The sequence below is a fragment of the Nilaparvata lugens genome, chromosome X (assembly GCF_014356525.2).
Source record: "Nilaparvata lugens isolate BPH chromosome X, ASM1435652v1, whole genome shotgun sequence".
Taxonomy (NCBI): Eukaryota; Metazoa; Arthropoda; class Insecta; order Hemiptera; family Delphacidae; genus Nilaparvata; species Nilaparvata lugens.
This window is the reverse complement of record NC_052518.1, coordinates 69,048,898-69,067,649: the sequence shown is the minus strand read 5'-3', so window position 1 is coordinate 69,067,649 and position 18,752 is coordinate 69,048,898. Positions and strand designations below refer to the sequence as shown.

At 35.6% G+C, this 18,752-nt stretch overlaps 1 protein-coding gene across 1 annotated transcript in view; it reads right to left on the bottom strand.

The window, feature by feature from the left end:
- LOC111045840 (host cell factor 1) overlaps positions 1 to 18,752 on the bottom strand; it is a 143,696-nt gene that overhangs the window by 11,755 nt on the left and 113,189 nt on the right. Inside the window, exons 7-9 of the mRNA XM_039441522.1 lie at positions 13,160 to 13,408; positions 4,039 to 4,168; positions 2,452 to 2,712 (exon numbers count right to left, since the gene is read on the bottom strand). Coding sequence (XP_039297456.1) covers positions 2,452 to 2,712; positions 4,039 to 4,168; positions 13,160 to 13,408 — 640 coding nt within the window. The remainder of the gene's footprint in view (positions 1 to 2,451; positions 2,713 to 4,038; positions 4,169 to 13,159; positions 13,409 to 18,752) is intronic.

Sequence of the window (18,752 nt, the reverse complement as noted above, 5' to 3'; positions counted from 1 at the left end):
GAGGATAGAGAAATAAATGTGTTTGTAGAGGAAAATGAATTAGACCAAGAAGAGAAAGTAGCATTCTTGGGAATTTTATTGGACAGGAAATTAACATGGCATCCTTACATTGAGAGGATATGTAATAAGATATCATCTGGGGTATTTGTCCTGCGGCAGCTTGCTAGGCTGAATGATAAAAAACTACTATGGACTTATACTATCTCATATTAGGTATGCTATTTTAGTATGGGGTAATTCATCTCAACAAAATATGGACAGAGTGTTTAAGATTCAAAAGAAGGCACTCAGATGTATAGAGAAAGTGAATAGGTTAGACTCTTGTAGGCCTTTATTTAAAAAGCTTGGTCTATTAACTGTGCCATCTTTGTATGTATATGAAGTTGTAATGCATGTGAAAACGAGTGGTGTGATCCAGAATTCAGATGTTCATGAGTATAATACGCGAAACAGAGCAGATTATCATATAATGGGTCACAATAGTAGGTTATTTGAACAAAAACCAGATTATATTGGTAGGAAATTTTATAACAAGCTACCTCAAATCTTGAAAAGTAATGATGATTTGAAGATTTTCAAAAAACAAATGAAAAAATATTTAGTTGATAAAGCTTTTTATAGTGTAAAAGAATTCCTTTCAAACCTAAACTAGGTTGAACTACTTAGTGTTAGAATTATTATGTAATAACATGTAATAACATGACTTGTCTTATACTCCATGACTGGAGTCTTTAGGACGTAATCTAAAAAAAAAAAAAAAAAGGCCTGTTCCAGACAGGCCTTCTCTCCATTGGACTGCGACTTTCAGTCGATAGGCTGATCTTGGTGCTTCAGCCATAATAAAAATGCTTAATGGCAGTAAGCCAAGAGGAACTTCAAGAGTTGCTGAGGCTCCTGAAAGCTGCAGTGACTAGAAGTGTTTGCATCCTTTGTAGACTTGTGAGTTTGGCTGTGGCTGTCCTTTGTCCTTTGTTTGTTCACCTTTGTCCACCAGACTAGTGATCCATAAGTTACCTGACGCCTTATTACTGCCTTGTACAGCCACAGAGCTATGTGAGGCCACATCCCCCACATGGAGCCTGCAAATCTTCTGGTCATCATAAGCGCCCATTCAGCTTTTTGCAGTGTATTGTTTAAATGATTGTTTCAAGTCAGCTTTGAGTCAATGGTCAGCCCTAAATATTTGACTGTACTTGATACTTCAAGCCGTGTAAATCCAAGTTTCAACCTGGAGAGAGACTCCAGGTTCTTTTTCCTTGTAGATGGAATGACTGCAGTCTTCGAGGGATTCATGCTTAGTCTCTCTCCAAGACACCAGTCATTAACAGTTTTGAGGTTGACGTTCATGACGTCAGCAACAATGTTGTTGAACTTTCCCTGTACCATGAGGACTATGTCATCAGCATGTCCCTTTACAAAGACACTTTTACTTGTAAGTTCATTAAGGAGACCATCGACCACAAGGTTCCACAGAAGAGGTGAAAACACACCTCCCTGCGGACAGCCCCTCGCAGGCGCAATCACCATTGACTCACCTTGAAGATCAGCCATGATCCGCCTGGAACAGAGCATGGCCTCAACCCACCTACATATGGCAGGCTCAAGAGTACGCCCCCGCACCGCTCGGACCATGGCCTTGTAAGTGACATTGTCAAATGCGCCCTCAATGTCCATGAAGGCACACAGGGCAATCTCCCTGGCAGCAAGGCTGTCCTCCACCCCGCTCACAAACTGATGCAGGGCTGTTTCACAGGACTTGCCAGGCTGATAAGCATGCTGATTCCTGTGGAGGGGAGTGTCTGAAAGCACTCCCTCCCTTAGATGTCTTTCCACCAGTCTATCCAGCGTCTTCAAGAGAAACGATGTGAGATTGATGGGACGAAATGATTTTGCTATGTTAAGGAAGCATATTTGAGTTATTACCGTTGTAATTTGGTTTCCGTTGTAATATAGTAAATTAAATTGAAAATATATTGAATTAAATGAGACGTTTTGAAGGTATAAACCACCACACTCAAAATTAGTTCAGCTGATATCGTAATCTTGTCTTAAATCCAATAAATTTATATGACAGAGCGTCAGGCCAGGCTTATTTTTGGGAGTAGTTGACTTAAATTTACTAGAAAAAGTTATTCTTGTAATTTTATTTTAAATTCCAAGGGTTTTAGGTTATTTAAGAAATACAATTTTGAACGGCGGCCATTTTATTTTATGGAATTGAAAAATTGTCATAATATTTTTGTAGCGATGTCTAGTTGTTTGTGCTTGTGCTTGTAAATATTTTTTTTCATGAATATGCACAAAATACATTAACATTGTCATTACAGGGTAATTATTGCCTACTATGATGAGACTATAAATTAGATTCTAACAATAAAAGAAAACATTCAAATATATATATATACGAATATTGTCAGAAATTCAATAAAATGATATGATGAAGCAACATGCCTGGCTGAATGATTGTTATGGGCTGGTTGAGGGTACATTTCGGAGTGACTATCTTCATTGATGACTGAGTGGTTCCAATCTTGAGTTTGGCCGAGGCGGCTGCCGCCAAAGCGTGGATGCCTGACATGCCACTAGCAGACTGGCTTGCTCCTTGGCTCTGAGCTATGTTGGACACCATGCTGGATACGTTGGCGGCAGTGGTGGTTGTGGTGCCAGTCAAGGTTATTGTGGTTACCGCTTTTATGTTCTCTCCTGAGTCAACTGCAAACATCATCAAGTTAGTGTTCTCATCAGTATCAACAATTATAAAGATAATTAATATATTGTGGTCCAGTATCGAGGAAAAGGTGGCAGCAAACATGATTAAGTCAAGCCCTTATCAAGTTTCAAGAATTAATCATTTAAAACAGTTATGTTCGAATGTTTTAATTAAAAAATATTGGCTATACAGTGTTTATGAATTAAAATCGAGGTATCAAGTCTTTATAATATTCAAAACATTAAACCATAGAGAAAAGATAGCAGCACAAGCAAGCTGAAACTTGATAAACTATATTAAAATTACAGTTATAAATGATATGTCAAATAAAATGGAACTCAAAATTATTGTTATCAAGAACATTATACAAGCCACTAACGTAACGTTTCGTAACGTAACGTTTTGCGATTGTTCAGACGCCTAATCACAAGGTTATTATAGCATGGGGTAGGATTCTCGGCATCTAAACGGGAGACCCCAGGTTCTATGCTCAATCCAGTCAAAACTTTTTTGCTAAGGATTACCAACCCCAATGAAAATTATTGTGACAAAATGAAGAGTAAATTTTCCTTCTCTAGATTTTTACAAAATTTACCATTTTTTAGAATATAAGGTTGATACACACTTTTATTCCAAATTGAAAAATCAAATTCAAATTTATTTTATCAAATTTGAAACAATACAATAGATGAAAACAATGTATGATTCAAAAATAATAGATAAGTGAAAAATACACACTAAGATTCCAATCAACACATAAATTCTTGAACTTCAAATAAAACACGTCTTCAATCTGACAATCCCAGCAAAACCCAATTTTGAGCGCTGGCATAAGGGTTAATCTTGAAACATTTTCAAATATTTTTTTTCAAAATACTATGTATTAGTATTAATGTATCTTTTCATCTTTCTACTTCCGCATACAATGAATCTATTTTTACAGATGGAATTAAATAGAGAATGCATTTATTCAAATGCTAATTAATATATAACTATTATTTAACGAAAATCCTAAATAAATGCTGTACATCACCCCGAAGACTTCTGCTACTGCAGACATTGACAACAGGGTAGTAGATATTTTTGGATAGTAGTTCTCATCGAATTTCCATCTAGCTGTTAACCCTGTTGTCAATGTCTGCAGTAGCAGAAGTCTTCGGGGTGATGTACAGCATTTATTTAGGATTTTCGTTAAATAATAGTTTTATGAATCTATTTCCCTCTAAAACAACGAGGGTTCTAATGTATCTATTTGTGTTTTTCGCAGACTGTTGCGGAGCACGAGGCACATACAGTACTAGAATTTGAATAAACTGAATTGAACTCACTCTGTGAGGGCGAATTGTGAGGATTATTGTGCGCTTGCGCGGTAGGGGCAGCTGCAGCTGGAGCCGGAGATAGGGGATCGGGGAGAGCAGCTGGAGACAGCTGTCCCAGTTCATTCGCTGTCTGCATTATCTAAAGCCACAATTATTATAATCAGAATATAATTCAATTCTATTGCCCGTAGCATAACCATAGAATAAACATACAGACACATAGAGATGAAATATATAAAAGGCGAGACGAAACACAGAAAGCAATGTTGAGAAACATGAGACGGACGGATAGGATGTAATACATGCTATTTGCGAAGAAAGGCAAGTTTCAAACTATTCAAATTTTTTAGATTTTACCGAATTTACTCCAAGCACAGGGGTGAGTAGGACTTTCTTCACAATTTTTCTTTTGCTTACTAGTTTTCCATTGGCATCCAATCTAAGAACAATCATTTCCTAAATCAGACCACATAAAAAATTAGGTATTAATGAAAATAAATAATATAAATTGGATTTAACTTTTTTCATAATGATAATATACACAACATCACATATACATATAAAAAGGTAACTTCCTATCCAACCAATGCATTTTACATGGCACCAAGACGACCTTAGTATACCACCGGAGTATACCAAGACCGCGCCATCTTTGTAGAAATTAGATTTACAGCTTATTTAAGAGCACTCAAATCGAAGCGTTGCTACTTTTGTTCATATTTTGAAACATACCAAAGAATCACTCAATTCAAATTAATACATCATAATTATCATTCTAATAATATTTGTGATATTATAATGAATAATGATGATTTGATTCAGTGATTGAAAAAACTTTTATAAATTCTGATACAAGCTACTTTTTGGCAAGGCGACAAAGTTGAACAGCTGATGTTAAGACCGATAGACCGAGGATCGAAAAACTACTAAATCATTGCCACTCTCGGCAGAACTGGAACTGGCTAGATTGGCTTTCTTTCAAGATGGCGGATTCTGGCCGAGTTGCCATTCTGCATGTATTCTGTGACATAGCAATCAACACAAATAATACAGAAAGAAATTATAATTGAAAAAGTAAAACACATTCTAAAGCTGGATTCCCACACAACAGTGACAGTGAAAATATAATTCCCAAAAGTTATAATAGGATTATTAGACTTAGTATTTGTCTGTTTTTTTTGTCTGTTGAATATCACTGAGTGGAATCCAGCTTTTTGCTGTAGTAGGCATACTGAATATCACCTAATCAGAAATTGCTTAAGGTTGCCGAGGTCAGGTCAATGGAATTGGGTCAATAATCCTTGGGATAAGCTGAGTGGTCAATGCAGGTCAAGGATGAACCAACAGCCATCGTCCCCGCAACCATAACATTACTATGTAAACAATTTAAATATGTGTAACATCTGAACATGCATATAGATATTAACATCCCCTAGACAATATAAACCAGAATTTTTGTAGTGGGCAAGAACTTATCAAAATTGTCAATAGATGAGAGACGATCACCAAAGGTAGAACCTGTATAAACCCAAAATTTGAAAAATTGAATTAACGAATTTAGAGATGATGAATAAGCTAGTCACAATTCAACAATGGGATGACCATTTTCGGTGGCAGTGACAGAATAATGTAAATAGATCAGAATAGCACCAGCTTTAATCAAATAACTAGGGATAGCACAGTTTTCATACCGATCAATTTTATATGAATCTATTTCATTCATATCCTGCAACCAGGCTTCACTCAAAATTATGATATGTGGCTTGTTATGTATATTTCTGATTTGGGAAACGAAGCTGTCGAATTCAGGATTCTAATATTTTGGTGGAAATGCAAAATAACAGAATCCGAAAAAAAATTCATTCGAATAAATTTGAATAAATTATTGACATGAATATAATTTGATATAATTAACATGAGTAATATGCACGATTTCCACACAAATACCGGATTATAAGGTAGTCATAAAAAGAGGTTGAATTGGATTTATGAAAAAGGAAGTCAAGTCACGAAAGTTGAAACTATTATGACCGATAGCACGAGACGATTGGAATTAGTTTTCACTCCTACCGATATGACATAATTTCAACGTATCTCAAAAAATGTGTAAGCAACCGCCGTGCATCCAGCACTGCGCGTTTCATCCTTAGTACTGGCGATGGACAGATTGATTATTAAGGAGATTCGTCCTTCAAAAGAAGTCGCTCAAGCGGCTTGTATAGCTTTATACAGCGGTCTGAAACGGCGTGACAGTGCGTTGCCAAAATATTCACTGTCAAAGAGTGTATATACATTTCTTTGGACCCTTCTGATTGATAATGCTTATCGTGTCTGTCATTAGACAAAGCAGATAGCTCTATCCTTCACTAGCATTTTTTGCTATTAAATCTCAATAATTATGATATAAGTATTTTAATAAATCATTGAAATAAAATTTTCTTGACAAATAAAATATGATTGATTATTATATATTAACAAGAATGAACAATTAAATAATTAAGAACCAACAATCCAATTGGAATATACTGAAATGATATCTACTATAAAAGGCGGTAGTAACGAAGATAATCAGCAACCCTGTAGTCCTAACTTTATAACGTGAATCGCACATGACTTTACACTCGCTACAAACCTTTCTGCAACGCAGCTAGGAAAGCACTACCTGAGTCTGCGACAGAAATTGAAAAGAAAATCGCAGCATAACTGTGACACAGCGTTTCTAATGCGCGTCTACGAAAACACAGCCTAATATTAACAGCTTATTTATTCCACTTCGGAACCCTTTGCTTAATGTTGTTTAATAGTTTTTTGTTCTAAATTTTTAATAGATTATATAGATAAGAATATATTAAATAGATTTGAATTAAATGCTGAGATTATTAAGTTATAGGTTAGAAGCTTAGAACAGATAATGTTCGGAACAGCTGATTTCAGTTTAGCAATCACATTGAACTCACTTTAACAACAATATCAGCAGCTATTATAGTAGCGGACCTGCTGTTTTTTTGTAAGTTGCAGATAAGTGTAATAAAAAACAAAAGATAAACATACTGCCCAAGTACGACCAAATCAAAGGTTCGTAGAAGAATGTGATCGAATAATGATAATCAAGTATCTTAATAAATGATCAATTATAAATAATCATTTATTACTTTTAAATGTTCAATTATAGAAAACCACTAGTACCCTCAATATATTTTATATCAAAACACGACTAGTTTCTGCAATAATGCCATAATCACGTATTCTTTCAAAATTTCTTAATTTTGTTGTTTTCAGTTGTAAAAAAAATGATATTATCAATTGATTTTGAAAGGAAACTTGATAATGGTATCGCTGAAACTAGCCGTGTTCGATATAAAATTTATTGTGGGGGGGGGGCGAAAGCTCCTCTGTATATTTCTGAATTTTGATCAATAGGAGCTTCAAATATCAGATTAACGAATCTGAAACGAAATCAACGACTTACTTTTGGGTCATTATTGAGAATTTGATCCTGATACCCTGTTTCAAAAAAAAATGTTCGGTTACAGTCTTACACACATCAATTCACTGAGTATTTTTGTATTAAATACTGCAAGAAAATATTTTCAATGCTGAGTTGTATTGCAGAATGAATATTGACATCAACAATTGAGAATGATAGGCTAAGTGACTTTTGCTTGAGAAACAGGAAAAGTAACAAGTCAGTTTAAATTTACTTGTGAAAATGTAACTTATGACTTTCGAGGAACAGTTACTTGTTGCTGAAGACTGGGAATACCAGGTTTACAGTTTTGCGGTTAATAATCTAATTGGCTAGTTCCGGAGGTACCACTACCTAAAACAAGATACATAGCTCATCTTCGAACTCTGCAAGTGAGTAGAGTGGCCTGTCATCAAGTTTCTGATTTACTGTACTGGGATATTTCTCCCTAAGTGGATTCCTCAATTCATTTGGAAACTAGATAAAAATACGAATGGTTGCTGATGAGTGCTGCTCAACCTGAGTGCTGTATGGGAGGCTTCAAGGTCAGCTGCTCAACCTGAGTGCTGTATGGGAGGCTTCAAGGTCAGCTGCTCAACCTGAGTGCTGTATGGGAGGCTTCAAGGTCAGCTGCTCGACCTGAGTGCTGTATGGGAGGCTTCAAGGTCAGCTGCTCAACCTGAGTGCTGTATGGGAGGCTTCAAGGTCAGCTGCTCAACCTGAGTGCTGTATGGGAGGCTTCAAGGTCAGCTGCTCGTCGAGTATTGTGACTGTGGATGGATCCCTGGTTGTTCATCAACATACTGGCTGTGGATGGTGATGGGTGATGATCCTCATCTCCTTGAAAAGTGGTCCTTGCTTGCGGCCAAAGTGATAATACGGAGTGCTCTATTTTGGAAGATCAGCACATCCTTCACTGCTGGCACATGTTCTCACAGCATTAGTTCATACATGGCTAATGGGCCCAATTACAATAGCCTAGTTACATTCGTTTTATTTAAAGTCAATGCTGCCTATGATCTCTATACTTATAAAAGGCTAAGCCCCGACAGACTGAAATCACACCACAGCCCAAACTACTGAGCCTAAAAACTTGAAATTTTGAACAATTGTTCATGGTAGCCTGAAAACATCCACTAAGAAAGGATTTTCAGAAATTTGCCCCCCTGAGGGAGCTGGGGCCCCCCCAAAATTTTGTACTTTTTAACCGCTCATTGCACAGCAAAGTTATGAGGAACTTTTTTGTTCAGCTATAAAAAAAATTAGATCTATGCAGAAAAATTCCGATCAGGAGCACAGGGGGGTCCAGGAGAGGGCATTTTCGAAAATTTTTATGTAAAATCACACTACAGCTCAAACTAATTGTCCTACAGACTTGAAACTTTGCACAAATATTCTTCAAACATGCTAGACGCGCACTAAGAACGGATTTTTAGATATTTTGCCTCTAAGGATTTCAAAGGATGAAAAAGGATCCTATTAAGTAAGGTTATGAACATGGTAAGGTGAACGCCATATGGAAATGGGATGATTTATTTATTGACATGTGATATTCTAACATATGTTGTAATCATTGAAAATAATAAAAAAATAATATGATAGAAATTCAAAAAAGAACATCTGTTCTACTATTGCTTTCTACCTGATTCCACTTAACCTCAATAATATTGTTCTGATAATGGATAAATATGTTTAATAATATTATTATTACTGATATAATAAAAGTATTGTTTTGATAATCAATTATTATGATTAATATAATAATAGTATTGTTTTGGTAGTCAATAAATATTTTTCTTTTCATAAGCTCTGTATAATATAATTGTGAATGTGAAACAGCTGCATCAAAGGGATGGATTATCTCAAAAACATATGTTTAGGAAAATCATAGTTTTGAACAACGTTTTCCTGATGCAATGTATAGGCCTACACGTGGCTTGGATTATCAATTTTTCAGCTAGAACAGTTTTTTGAGACTGCTAAATAAACGTCTGCAGTTTTATCAATGCTGTATCGGCAATATGAAAACGCATGCAGTTAATATGTCTTTAATTAAAGGTGTTGATATTTACATGATAATTATTTTCTCCCATTTTTATTTTAATGAAATTTATAATGTAATATATAATATATATTACAAATTTATAATATATAATATAAATTTAATTACAATTTCAAAATTATTCAAGCCTTGATGGAATGATTGACTCACTGTACAGTCAGTCGAAAATTTCAATATTGAAATGAGGGGTATTTTGGCAAGCTGAACAAAAAAATAAGGTCCTATGATCTTTTTCGATATTTATGTAAATGAAAAATGAGTCTTGTGGGTTGTCAAAGCTCCCCCTGGAAGGGCAACTATTCATTTTATCCTATCTTTTAGTGAAATAACAATGATTTCTTGCCAACAAGAATCGAACTCTTTGTGGATTTAGATAAAATATGACCTACACTTTAGATTTATATAATTATATTGATTGAAGTCATGGAAATTAAAGTACTTTTTTCAGTCAGTTTATGATTAGTTGATGAAATTGATTATCAATAAAAAAAAATGATTATAATTTTATCAGTACCGAATTAGTTAAATGAATTGTCGATGTACTGAGTTCTTTGTCAACAATAATTTAATATTGGTATTTATCCAATCATTATTTTTCCAGAAGTTATTTCATTTGAATTAGAAAATATTTATAAGCTCCTACTATCAATTTGTCATTCGTAACAATGAATTGTTCAAAACATGAATTTAATCAAATAAAAAATGGCCTATACTTCTGTATTCATGTTCGCATGTTTTCCACTTGTGATGGATAGCCAAATATTGTATGGCGAGCTGCACGGCGAACTGATGGACAAACACATTATTAGTTTTTGCGTACCTATAAAATTGTAGGATGGGGAGGAACAAACTACGTTCACCTCGACCCCCTTATAAAAGTGCAAAAACTAATAATCAAAATCATCAAGCAGAAGCCACTTTCTTCGTTTTCCGTCAGACCAGCTCTACAATGAGTTTGGTGTGATGGACGCAAGACAACTCTACTCCCTAGGAATTATTTGCAGACTACACAAAAACCCAGAAAGCTTTCAAAACAGAAACCACTGTCATAACACAAGGAATAGAAGCCTTCTCATCACGAACGTAGCTAGGAAGGCAACATACCAACAACACTACTTCAACCATCTAGCACCAAAATACCACAATTTACTTCCTGTGCACATCAAGATAATAGAAAACTCAAGAAAATTTAAATGCGCCATTAAAAACTGGATCAAACAACTGGAAGGCATAATATAGGAAACATAAATTTCGAACAATATTTGTAAGCTCACTTTCTCAGGGGTTATTTGCACCCCCACTCTAAACTTAATTTATTACTATTACACCTGCTCTAGAACATGGATTTTCCATAGTTGAGTAGGTTAATTTCCGAAAAAATAAAATTTATTTATATTTGTAAAAAAAATTCATAAATTGTATTTGAATATTGTGTAAATTTTATTGATTGGATTGTTTATTTGTATATTAATGGGAATAAAATGTATTATTATTATTATTATTATTATTATTATTGTTTAATTAATTTTTTTTCTACCCAAGATTGACAACTATTTCTCTTTTGATATGATTTAAATTGAAAATTATTATTTTGGGATCACTGATTGATTATATCAATGTACTATTTCTATGGTTTTTTTTTAAATGAAAAACTTGACTCCTTCAGTTAAACCTTCTTTAGAAGGTTTTGGAGAATTTATAATTCGTCTGGTTTATAATATTTGAAATGTTCTACTGAAAGGGAATCTTCTTATCTTTTGTCATTCTTGCTTTTTTTATTATTCTTCATTTGTTTTGTTTGTAAGATTTCTTTTTATAAGTGTATTTTTCATTTTTGTTTGTTATATTTTCTATAATAAACTCCCTTCTTCTGGGGGTACCAGGACGAAGGAAAAAGGAAGGAAAGGAAATTATTATTATTATTATTATTCATTGTATATTTTTCCCCCCGACTCAGATGTCCGATTGCTGTCTCATTCACTCAATTATCAAATGAAAAGCCTGTTTGACTTATAGTAAAGATAATATGTCAATTTTTTTACAACATACAGTTTTTATTCATCAGAAGCCAATACCAATATCAGTCCAATAAAGAAATCCTTTTCTGACATGTTCCCCGTAGCGAAGCACGGGTAACTGCTAGTCTGTCACATAATGTTACTGTTACTATTTTTGTGCCTTATAGCCTGAGTTATACAAAAACCTGTTGAATTTTATCTGTGATCAAAAGACACGAAAACCAATTAGAAAAGCCTTCTTTAAAAAAACTTTGTCTGATTGGTTCACGTGGCATTTAATTATGATTAAAATTAAACAGGATTTTGAGCAACTGGGCCATAGTGCTTTAACATATGCAGTATTATTTCTTGTCTTGGTAGTTGAATAATTATTTTTAATGTGAAAGTTACTTGTTTATATAAAGTGAGTCATATGTATGGGAACCCTTCAATAAGTTGGAGACTGTTGTAGATATTTTTTCCTTTTTGTGTAGTTGAGAAGTTGATATTGTGGTAATTATTCATATTGAATGAATTTTGAAAGTTTCTCAGTCTTTTTCATTCAATATGTGCAGTATTGATATATATGATTATATGTTGTAGATATTATACTGTAACTTTTAGGATAAGTTATTGGTCGAATAGTGCTTTAACATATCTTTAACATATCTGGGCCATAGTGCTTTAACATATGCAGTATTATTTCTTGTCTTGGTAGTTGAATAATTATTTTTAATGTGAAAGTTACTTGTTTATATAAAGTGAGTCATATGTATGGGAACCCTTCAATAAGTTGGAGACTGTTGTAGATATTTTTTCCTTTTTGTGTAGTTGAGAAGTTGATATTGTGGTAATTATTCATATTGAATGAATTTTGACAGTTTCTCAGTCTTTTTCATTCAATATGTGCAGTATTGATATATATGATTATATGTAGATATTATACTGTAACTTTCAGGATAAGTTATTGGTCGAATACTCTACCTTTTCACGTACAACTGAATTCCAACCCCTCATAAGGGGGTGACTTAGGGGTTGTAACTCGAATATTTTAAATGTAAACACCCATTGTGTGGTACTTCATTTTAAAGGCTTTTTCAAAACGAGAAAGATGACATCAATAAAAATTTTCTATGATACTTTTGTCCAAAATGGCGGCTGATTGAACTTTATCAATTATTTCTTTAAAACTAAAAGTTCAATCAGCCGCCATTTTGATAGAAGTATCATAAAACTTTTTTATTGATGTCATCTTTCTTGTTTTAGAAAGGCCTTGAAAATGATGTACCACACGATGGGTGTTTACATTCAAAATATTTGAGTTACAAGTTACAACCCCAAGTCACCCCCTTATGAGGGGTTGGAGTTCAGTTGTACGAGAAAAGGTAGAGTATTCGACCAATAACTTATCCTGAAAGTTACAGTATTATATTCACAACAGTGTCCAATTTATTCAAGTGTTCCCATACATATGACTCACTCTGTATATCTTAATAGCATCGAATGATGTAAAGATTGCTTGCAACATTATACAGACCAGGCCTTATCTCTCGAGACTAAATCATTGATAAATAATGTTTTATGACAATTGATTGATTGTCTGACCTGGTGCAGCGAGGAAGCAGGAGCGAAAGGAGGAGCCGGGAGTGGCGCATTGGTGGACGACGGCAATAGCGGCGAGATGCTGAGAGCGGAAGGCACGTCATACTTTTGAATCTGCAGGATGTATGACTCAGCTGTAGGCACTCCGGCCCAGCATACCTCCAGAGAGTTGGTCGAAGCTCGCACCAGCTGTACTCTGCCCGTTACCCCCGGCTTCTCCACTTCCAAGTACCAAAGATCTTTGCAGCAGACCTACGAAGCCAACACAAAACTTATTGCACACAAGGACCAACCCAACAATTCAAAGAGTGACTTAACATTTTCAATTCATACAAATACGACGGTCATTTTTTTCAACCTCCGATCAGACACAGACATGCGGTAGGAGGTCGACTTTCGCAGAGCTGAACAGCTTGTCATCCTCAACAAACGCCCAGTGATCTGGCCGCACAGATGACAGGGCGTTTGGTGAGGATGATAAGCTGATCAGCTCTAAGGTATAAGTTACTAGTGAACAAGTCAGATTTGTGTGGTACCCACTATACAAATGTGACTAGGTCACTAGTAACTTATACCTTTCCCCCGAACTCAAGACATGACTCTGAGAGCATAGGTTGCAAACTAACGAGAAGCTACAAAACAATGTCATAGCACACCCACTTAAACTCATATGAAGAGGGTTTTGGTAGACTGGTCCACTAGACTAGAAATTACTTACATAATATTGAGAAAGGTGTCATTTTGTTACAAAACACTTCAAGTTTAAGGACAAGCTTAATGAAACCCCACAGGAAAAAATCCATCAGAGTTACATCCGGTGAGCGAGGTGGCCATGCAATTGGCCCTGCACGGCCAATCCAGGGAAGTTGAAAGCAGATGTCTAGAAAATCCCGAACTTCTCCGTGGAAATGAGGTGGTGCACCGTCATGCTGAACAAGATGAACAAGTGTCATTTTACTTTCAGCATGACGATCCACCAGCTCATTTCCACGGAGAAGTTCGGGATTTTCTAGACAATTGCTTTCAACTTCCCTGGATTGGCCGTGCAGGACCAATTGCATGGCCACCTCTCTCACCGGATTTAACAGCGATGGGTTTCTTCCTGTAGGGTTTCATAAAGGATGATAAAGTTCATGTTCCGCCTCTACCAGACAATCTTAATGATCTCTAAACCTAGCGCCGCAGTGCAGGATGGTTTCTTACAGCTTGGCGTTGTTGTCATTCGAGATGGGTGTCTGGCTTGGAAGTGTTTCGGCCGCATTGCAGGATGACTGTTAACGGTTGCCGGAAGATCAACAGCTGGGATTTTTTCGTTATTTTTCGTGATAGAGAAATTCTGATTGCAGATTCGTTCTCAGCGACCCCAAGTTTAGCCTGAAGGCTCAGAATGTTAACAAGGTTTTTAAATAATTGAAAATCATCATGAAAAGTCATTAATATGGTAGTAAACCACGTTTCTGGAAACTTTTTACTGGTGACTGGAGTTATTATTGATCATAGGTAACACACAAATCGAAATAATCGTGAGAAAGAAAACTGCTGATGAACGCGAATAGGACTGCCACTCCATTGTTCTATTGTCTCGGCTGCTTGGCTGAGCCTGGCTGGAAGGATCAAATAACCGACTGGATTGATCTTTCGTCTGTCCGCTAGGCGGAACTACGCCGACTATTGCTGGGTGGAAGATGTTACTGCGGCCGCTCGCATTCCCACCAACGCTGCTATTATCCGCTGTCTCAGCGCCTAGTCCGAGTCAGACAAGCATCCAGCCTGCACTGCGGAGCTAGGTTAAAATCGGATCACATTCGGATCGCTGCGGTTGCACAAGTTACGCCTGATATGCTGGTACGAGTCTGGCAAGAAATCGATTATCGGTGGGATGTATGTCGCATTACCAACGGCTGTCACATCGAACCAAAATAACACCTGCGCCTTAAACTTCAAGTGTTTTGTAAGAAAATGACACCTTTCTCAATTCTGTAAGTAATTTATGTGCTTTCAAAGTTGTAAAGTGCTTTTACAATCACTCTGTATTGTAGCTCTAATGTTTTAGTATATTGTTTGGATACATAATAGAAATCTAGAACCACTTTTGACATGGATTGAATTTCGACAAACTGAAAACTTGACGTAGGTACTGAAATCTTGAACTGAAAATAGGCCTCGGTAAATTATGCATCTATATGCAAAATTTCAAGTTAATCAGTTCAGCACTTCAGACGTGATGATGCGTCATCCGTGAATTTCCTATCCTGTACATGTATAAGCCAATTCTTTTCTTTATTATATTATAAATTAGAGAACAAAACAGATAAGTAATGCTCACAGCGGGATACTAAGGACGTTTACAGGAGCGATAGATAAGAATAAAAAATATTGAAGAAAAGAAAAATAATAAGAATGAATAAGAAATTAATTTAATAGTTCAGTTCTGCACATCATGCACAGTGAAGGCGAGAATAACACTTGATAACAACAACATAAACAATGATATCAACAACCTAATTTGGGTCAGCATTGAAAATTTGATAATGACAAAAATACTAAGTATGTTGTAATGTAGCCGATTATTTGACATGAATTTTTACAATCCGAGATCATCCATTGTTAAAAAAAAATAAAAGTGTCGACGACGGTGAAAATTAATGACAAGTAAAATTGGACTGAAAAATGTATGCCTCTTGGCAGTCGGTTACGAGGTCGGGACCTGGAACTATCTACTGCAGATAATCGGGCCCGGCTCTACCCCACTGTTCCGAGACTCCATTTTCCTGGTTCAGTGAGTTGCTAATATTATCAATTTATTATTTTATATTATTCATCTTTTTTAAGGCCAATCCTGTAATTATTCTATTGTTTGTTTAAAAAGTTTTCTTAATATTATTTTATTTAAGTTTCCAGTTTCATTTTGAGTTACAATCTAATTAAATCGATTACTTAGTTCCCCAAATTATAATCTGTTTTGTTTATTCTTTTAAAATATAGTTCCTTTCTCATGAGTTATAGAGTTGGATCAATTTAACCTCTCGCAAGCCAAGCGATTCCCCCATTATAAATTGTTACTATAATACCAGCTCAATACCATACCTAATATTACCCCCCAGTTACCAATAATTCAATTAGCCCATTACATTTGTCGGGCGCCGTACTCATGAGAAAGGGCTATATATTATCTATTCCAGGTTGCTTATTCAATTCATGGAGTGATCCGTGGTCTAGTGGATAGAGTGCCTGCGTAGCAGCATAGAGATCCCGGGGTTCAAACCCTCTCAATACCAATAGTTTTTAACCAGATCACTCCCGTGTTATCGTATGGGCACGTTAAACTGTCGGTCCCGGCTGAAGTATGACAGTCGTAAGGCCCATTGACGGTTTAAATTATATATTCAGGCGGTGGGACCTTCCCGCAAGGGACTCCCCACCAACAAAAGCTATACGAATTTACTTTTTATTCAATTCACTTTAGATCTATTATGTTCCCCATTCGTAGTGTTTTCAGGGTCATGTTATTTCAAAATAAACGATTCTAATACGTCATCAACAAATGATTTAGAAATTTATTTACTAAATTTACCCATATCGTTGCAGGAGAAAAATTTAGATAAATCCCAATTGATGGAGCTTTGTCAGAAATTAGGAATCCATATACCTCAAAATGTCAACATAGAATATTTGATATATGCAGAAAATCTGGCAAAAAAGGTTAGCGTTCACGAAGCACGATTCAGGGGCTAAAGAAGCTCTGAGTCAGTTGCTCAAAACAGGGAACCTGTCAAAACAAAATCGTGAACTGTTTCCTATGCTAGGCGATTACGAGAGAATTGTTAATAGAAGAAAAGAAGAAGTTTACTACGATACAGTTACTCCAGATAGGCCAACAGATATTGAAACTGAAAATAAAATGGCTAGGAATTATAGCAGACCATTCGCCAAACCTGAAATATATGGTGGCTCGAAGGGTGAAGACTTCAACGAATGGTTGAAAATATTCACTAGAGCAGCCAAAATAAATAAATGGGACGAGGAAGACAAAATATTGTATTTGCCCTTGTACCTAAAAAGAACAGCATTGACTATTTTCGATAATTTTGCGGAAAAGAATCCTAACTTGACTTTCGATGAAGCAGTTGATCACCTAAAAATTAAACTAGCAGACCCTGTGCACGAAGAGACCACAAGACAAAAGTTGGAGAATAGAACCAAAGTACAGACAGAGTCATACAATGAATATTCAGCTGATATAATAAAGCTAAGTCATAAACTAGAGCCAGAAATGTCAGAGAAACGAGTCGTAGGATACGTGTTGAGAGGTTTAGATGTAGGTGCACTTCAGCACGTAGCATTCATGGATAATGCTAAAATTGAAGAGTTGGAAAATAATTTGACAAAATATGAAAGATCCCGCATCCTAATCTATAAGAGATTAGGTATTAACAGTGAAATCAAAGTCGATCAGCCTGTTCAAAGAATCAGTGTAGAAACATTAGAAAGAAAATTAGACCATCTCAGTACCGTTGTATCAAATATAAGTAAAAGTGTAGGCCAGTTCCAGAATTCAAATTCTAGGAACAATTTCGGAAACAAAAATCGAAGATTGGTTTCAAGAGAGCTGCATGAAAATAATCTTCAAGGCCAATTCTATAGGAATCCCAACGTTGATAGAAGTGAAAGAGAAAGTGCCGAGTCAACACAAAAGAATTATTACAATAGCGGGATTCAATTGAACAGACAAGCAGATCGAAGCAATGAGAGAAATAGAAATAGGAATGACGGTAATGAAAATCGCAGTACTAGATATTGCAAATATTGTAGACGTAATAACTACTGGACTGACGATTGTATTGACTATTTGTACTGACTATTTGACAAAAACGCGAGAACAGGATCCCGAGCTTAGATGAATCGGACTCAAACTTGGGATCCGGATCCGTTGTTAAGAAAATTGAAACACACAAGTATGAACTAACATCTCATCCAAATTCCCGTGATAATATCGATAATAACGAACCCACATTTAATATTTCTTCTATACGAGTAAAAGAAGAATAAGACAAAGTAATTAAGTTTGTGAGAAATTTTTTTCAAAAATATAAAAGTGATCGATTGAATTCCAGATGTAAAGAGAACAATGATGAATCCGAAAAGTTATGCTCAGAGACACAGACTCAGCATGAGTTGCAAATGAATGGATCATTGACTAATGAGCGGAGACTTATAGCCTCAGCACTTTCTGCCCATGGTAAATTGAGAGGAAAAGAGGTATCATTTACCATCGATACAGGCTCAAACGTCAATATAGCTCGCAAAGGTGTATTCAAAAATGATGAATTAAAGAAATTGGAACATACTGACATTATTTTATCAGCGGTTAATGGCTCCTTACTTCCTATTCTAGGTTCGATTTCGAGCGAAAAACAAATACTTGAAAGGAAATTCAAGATTAACTTACTAGTGACAGAACAAATACAATGTGATATCTTGTTAGGAAATTCGTGTTTATTAGATTATAGAGCGCAAATAGACTTTGATAGTAGAACAATTTCAATGAATGATAATAGTTGTATAATTGATTTAAATATGGACGAAGACTGGATTT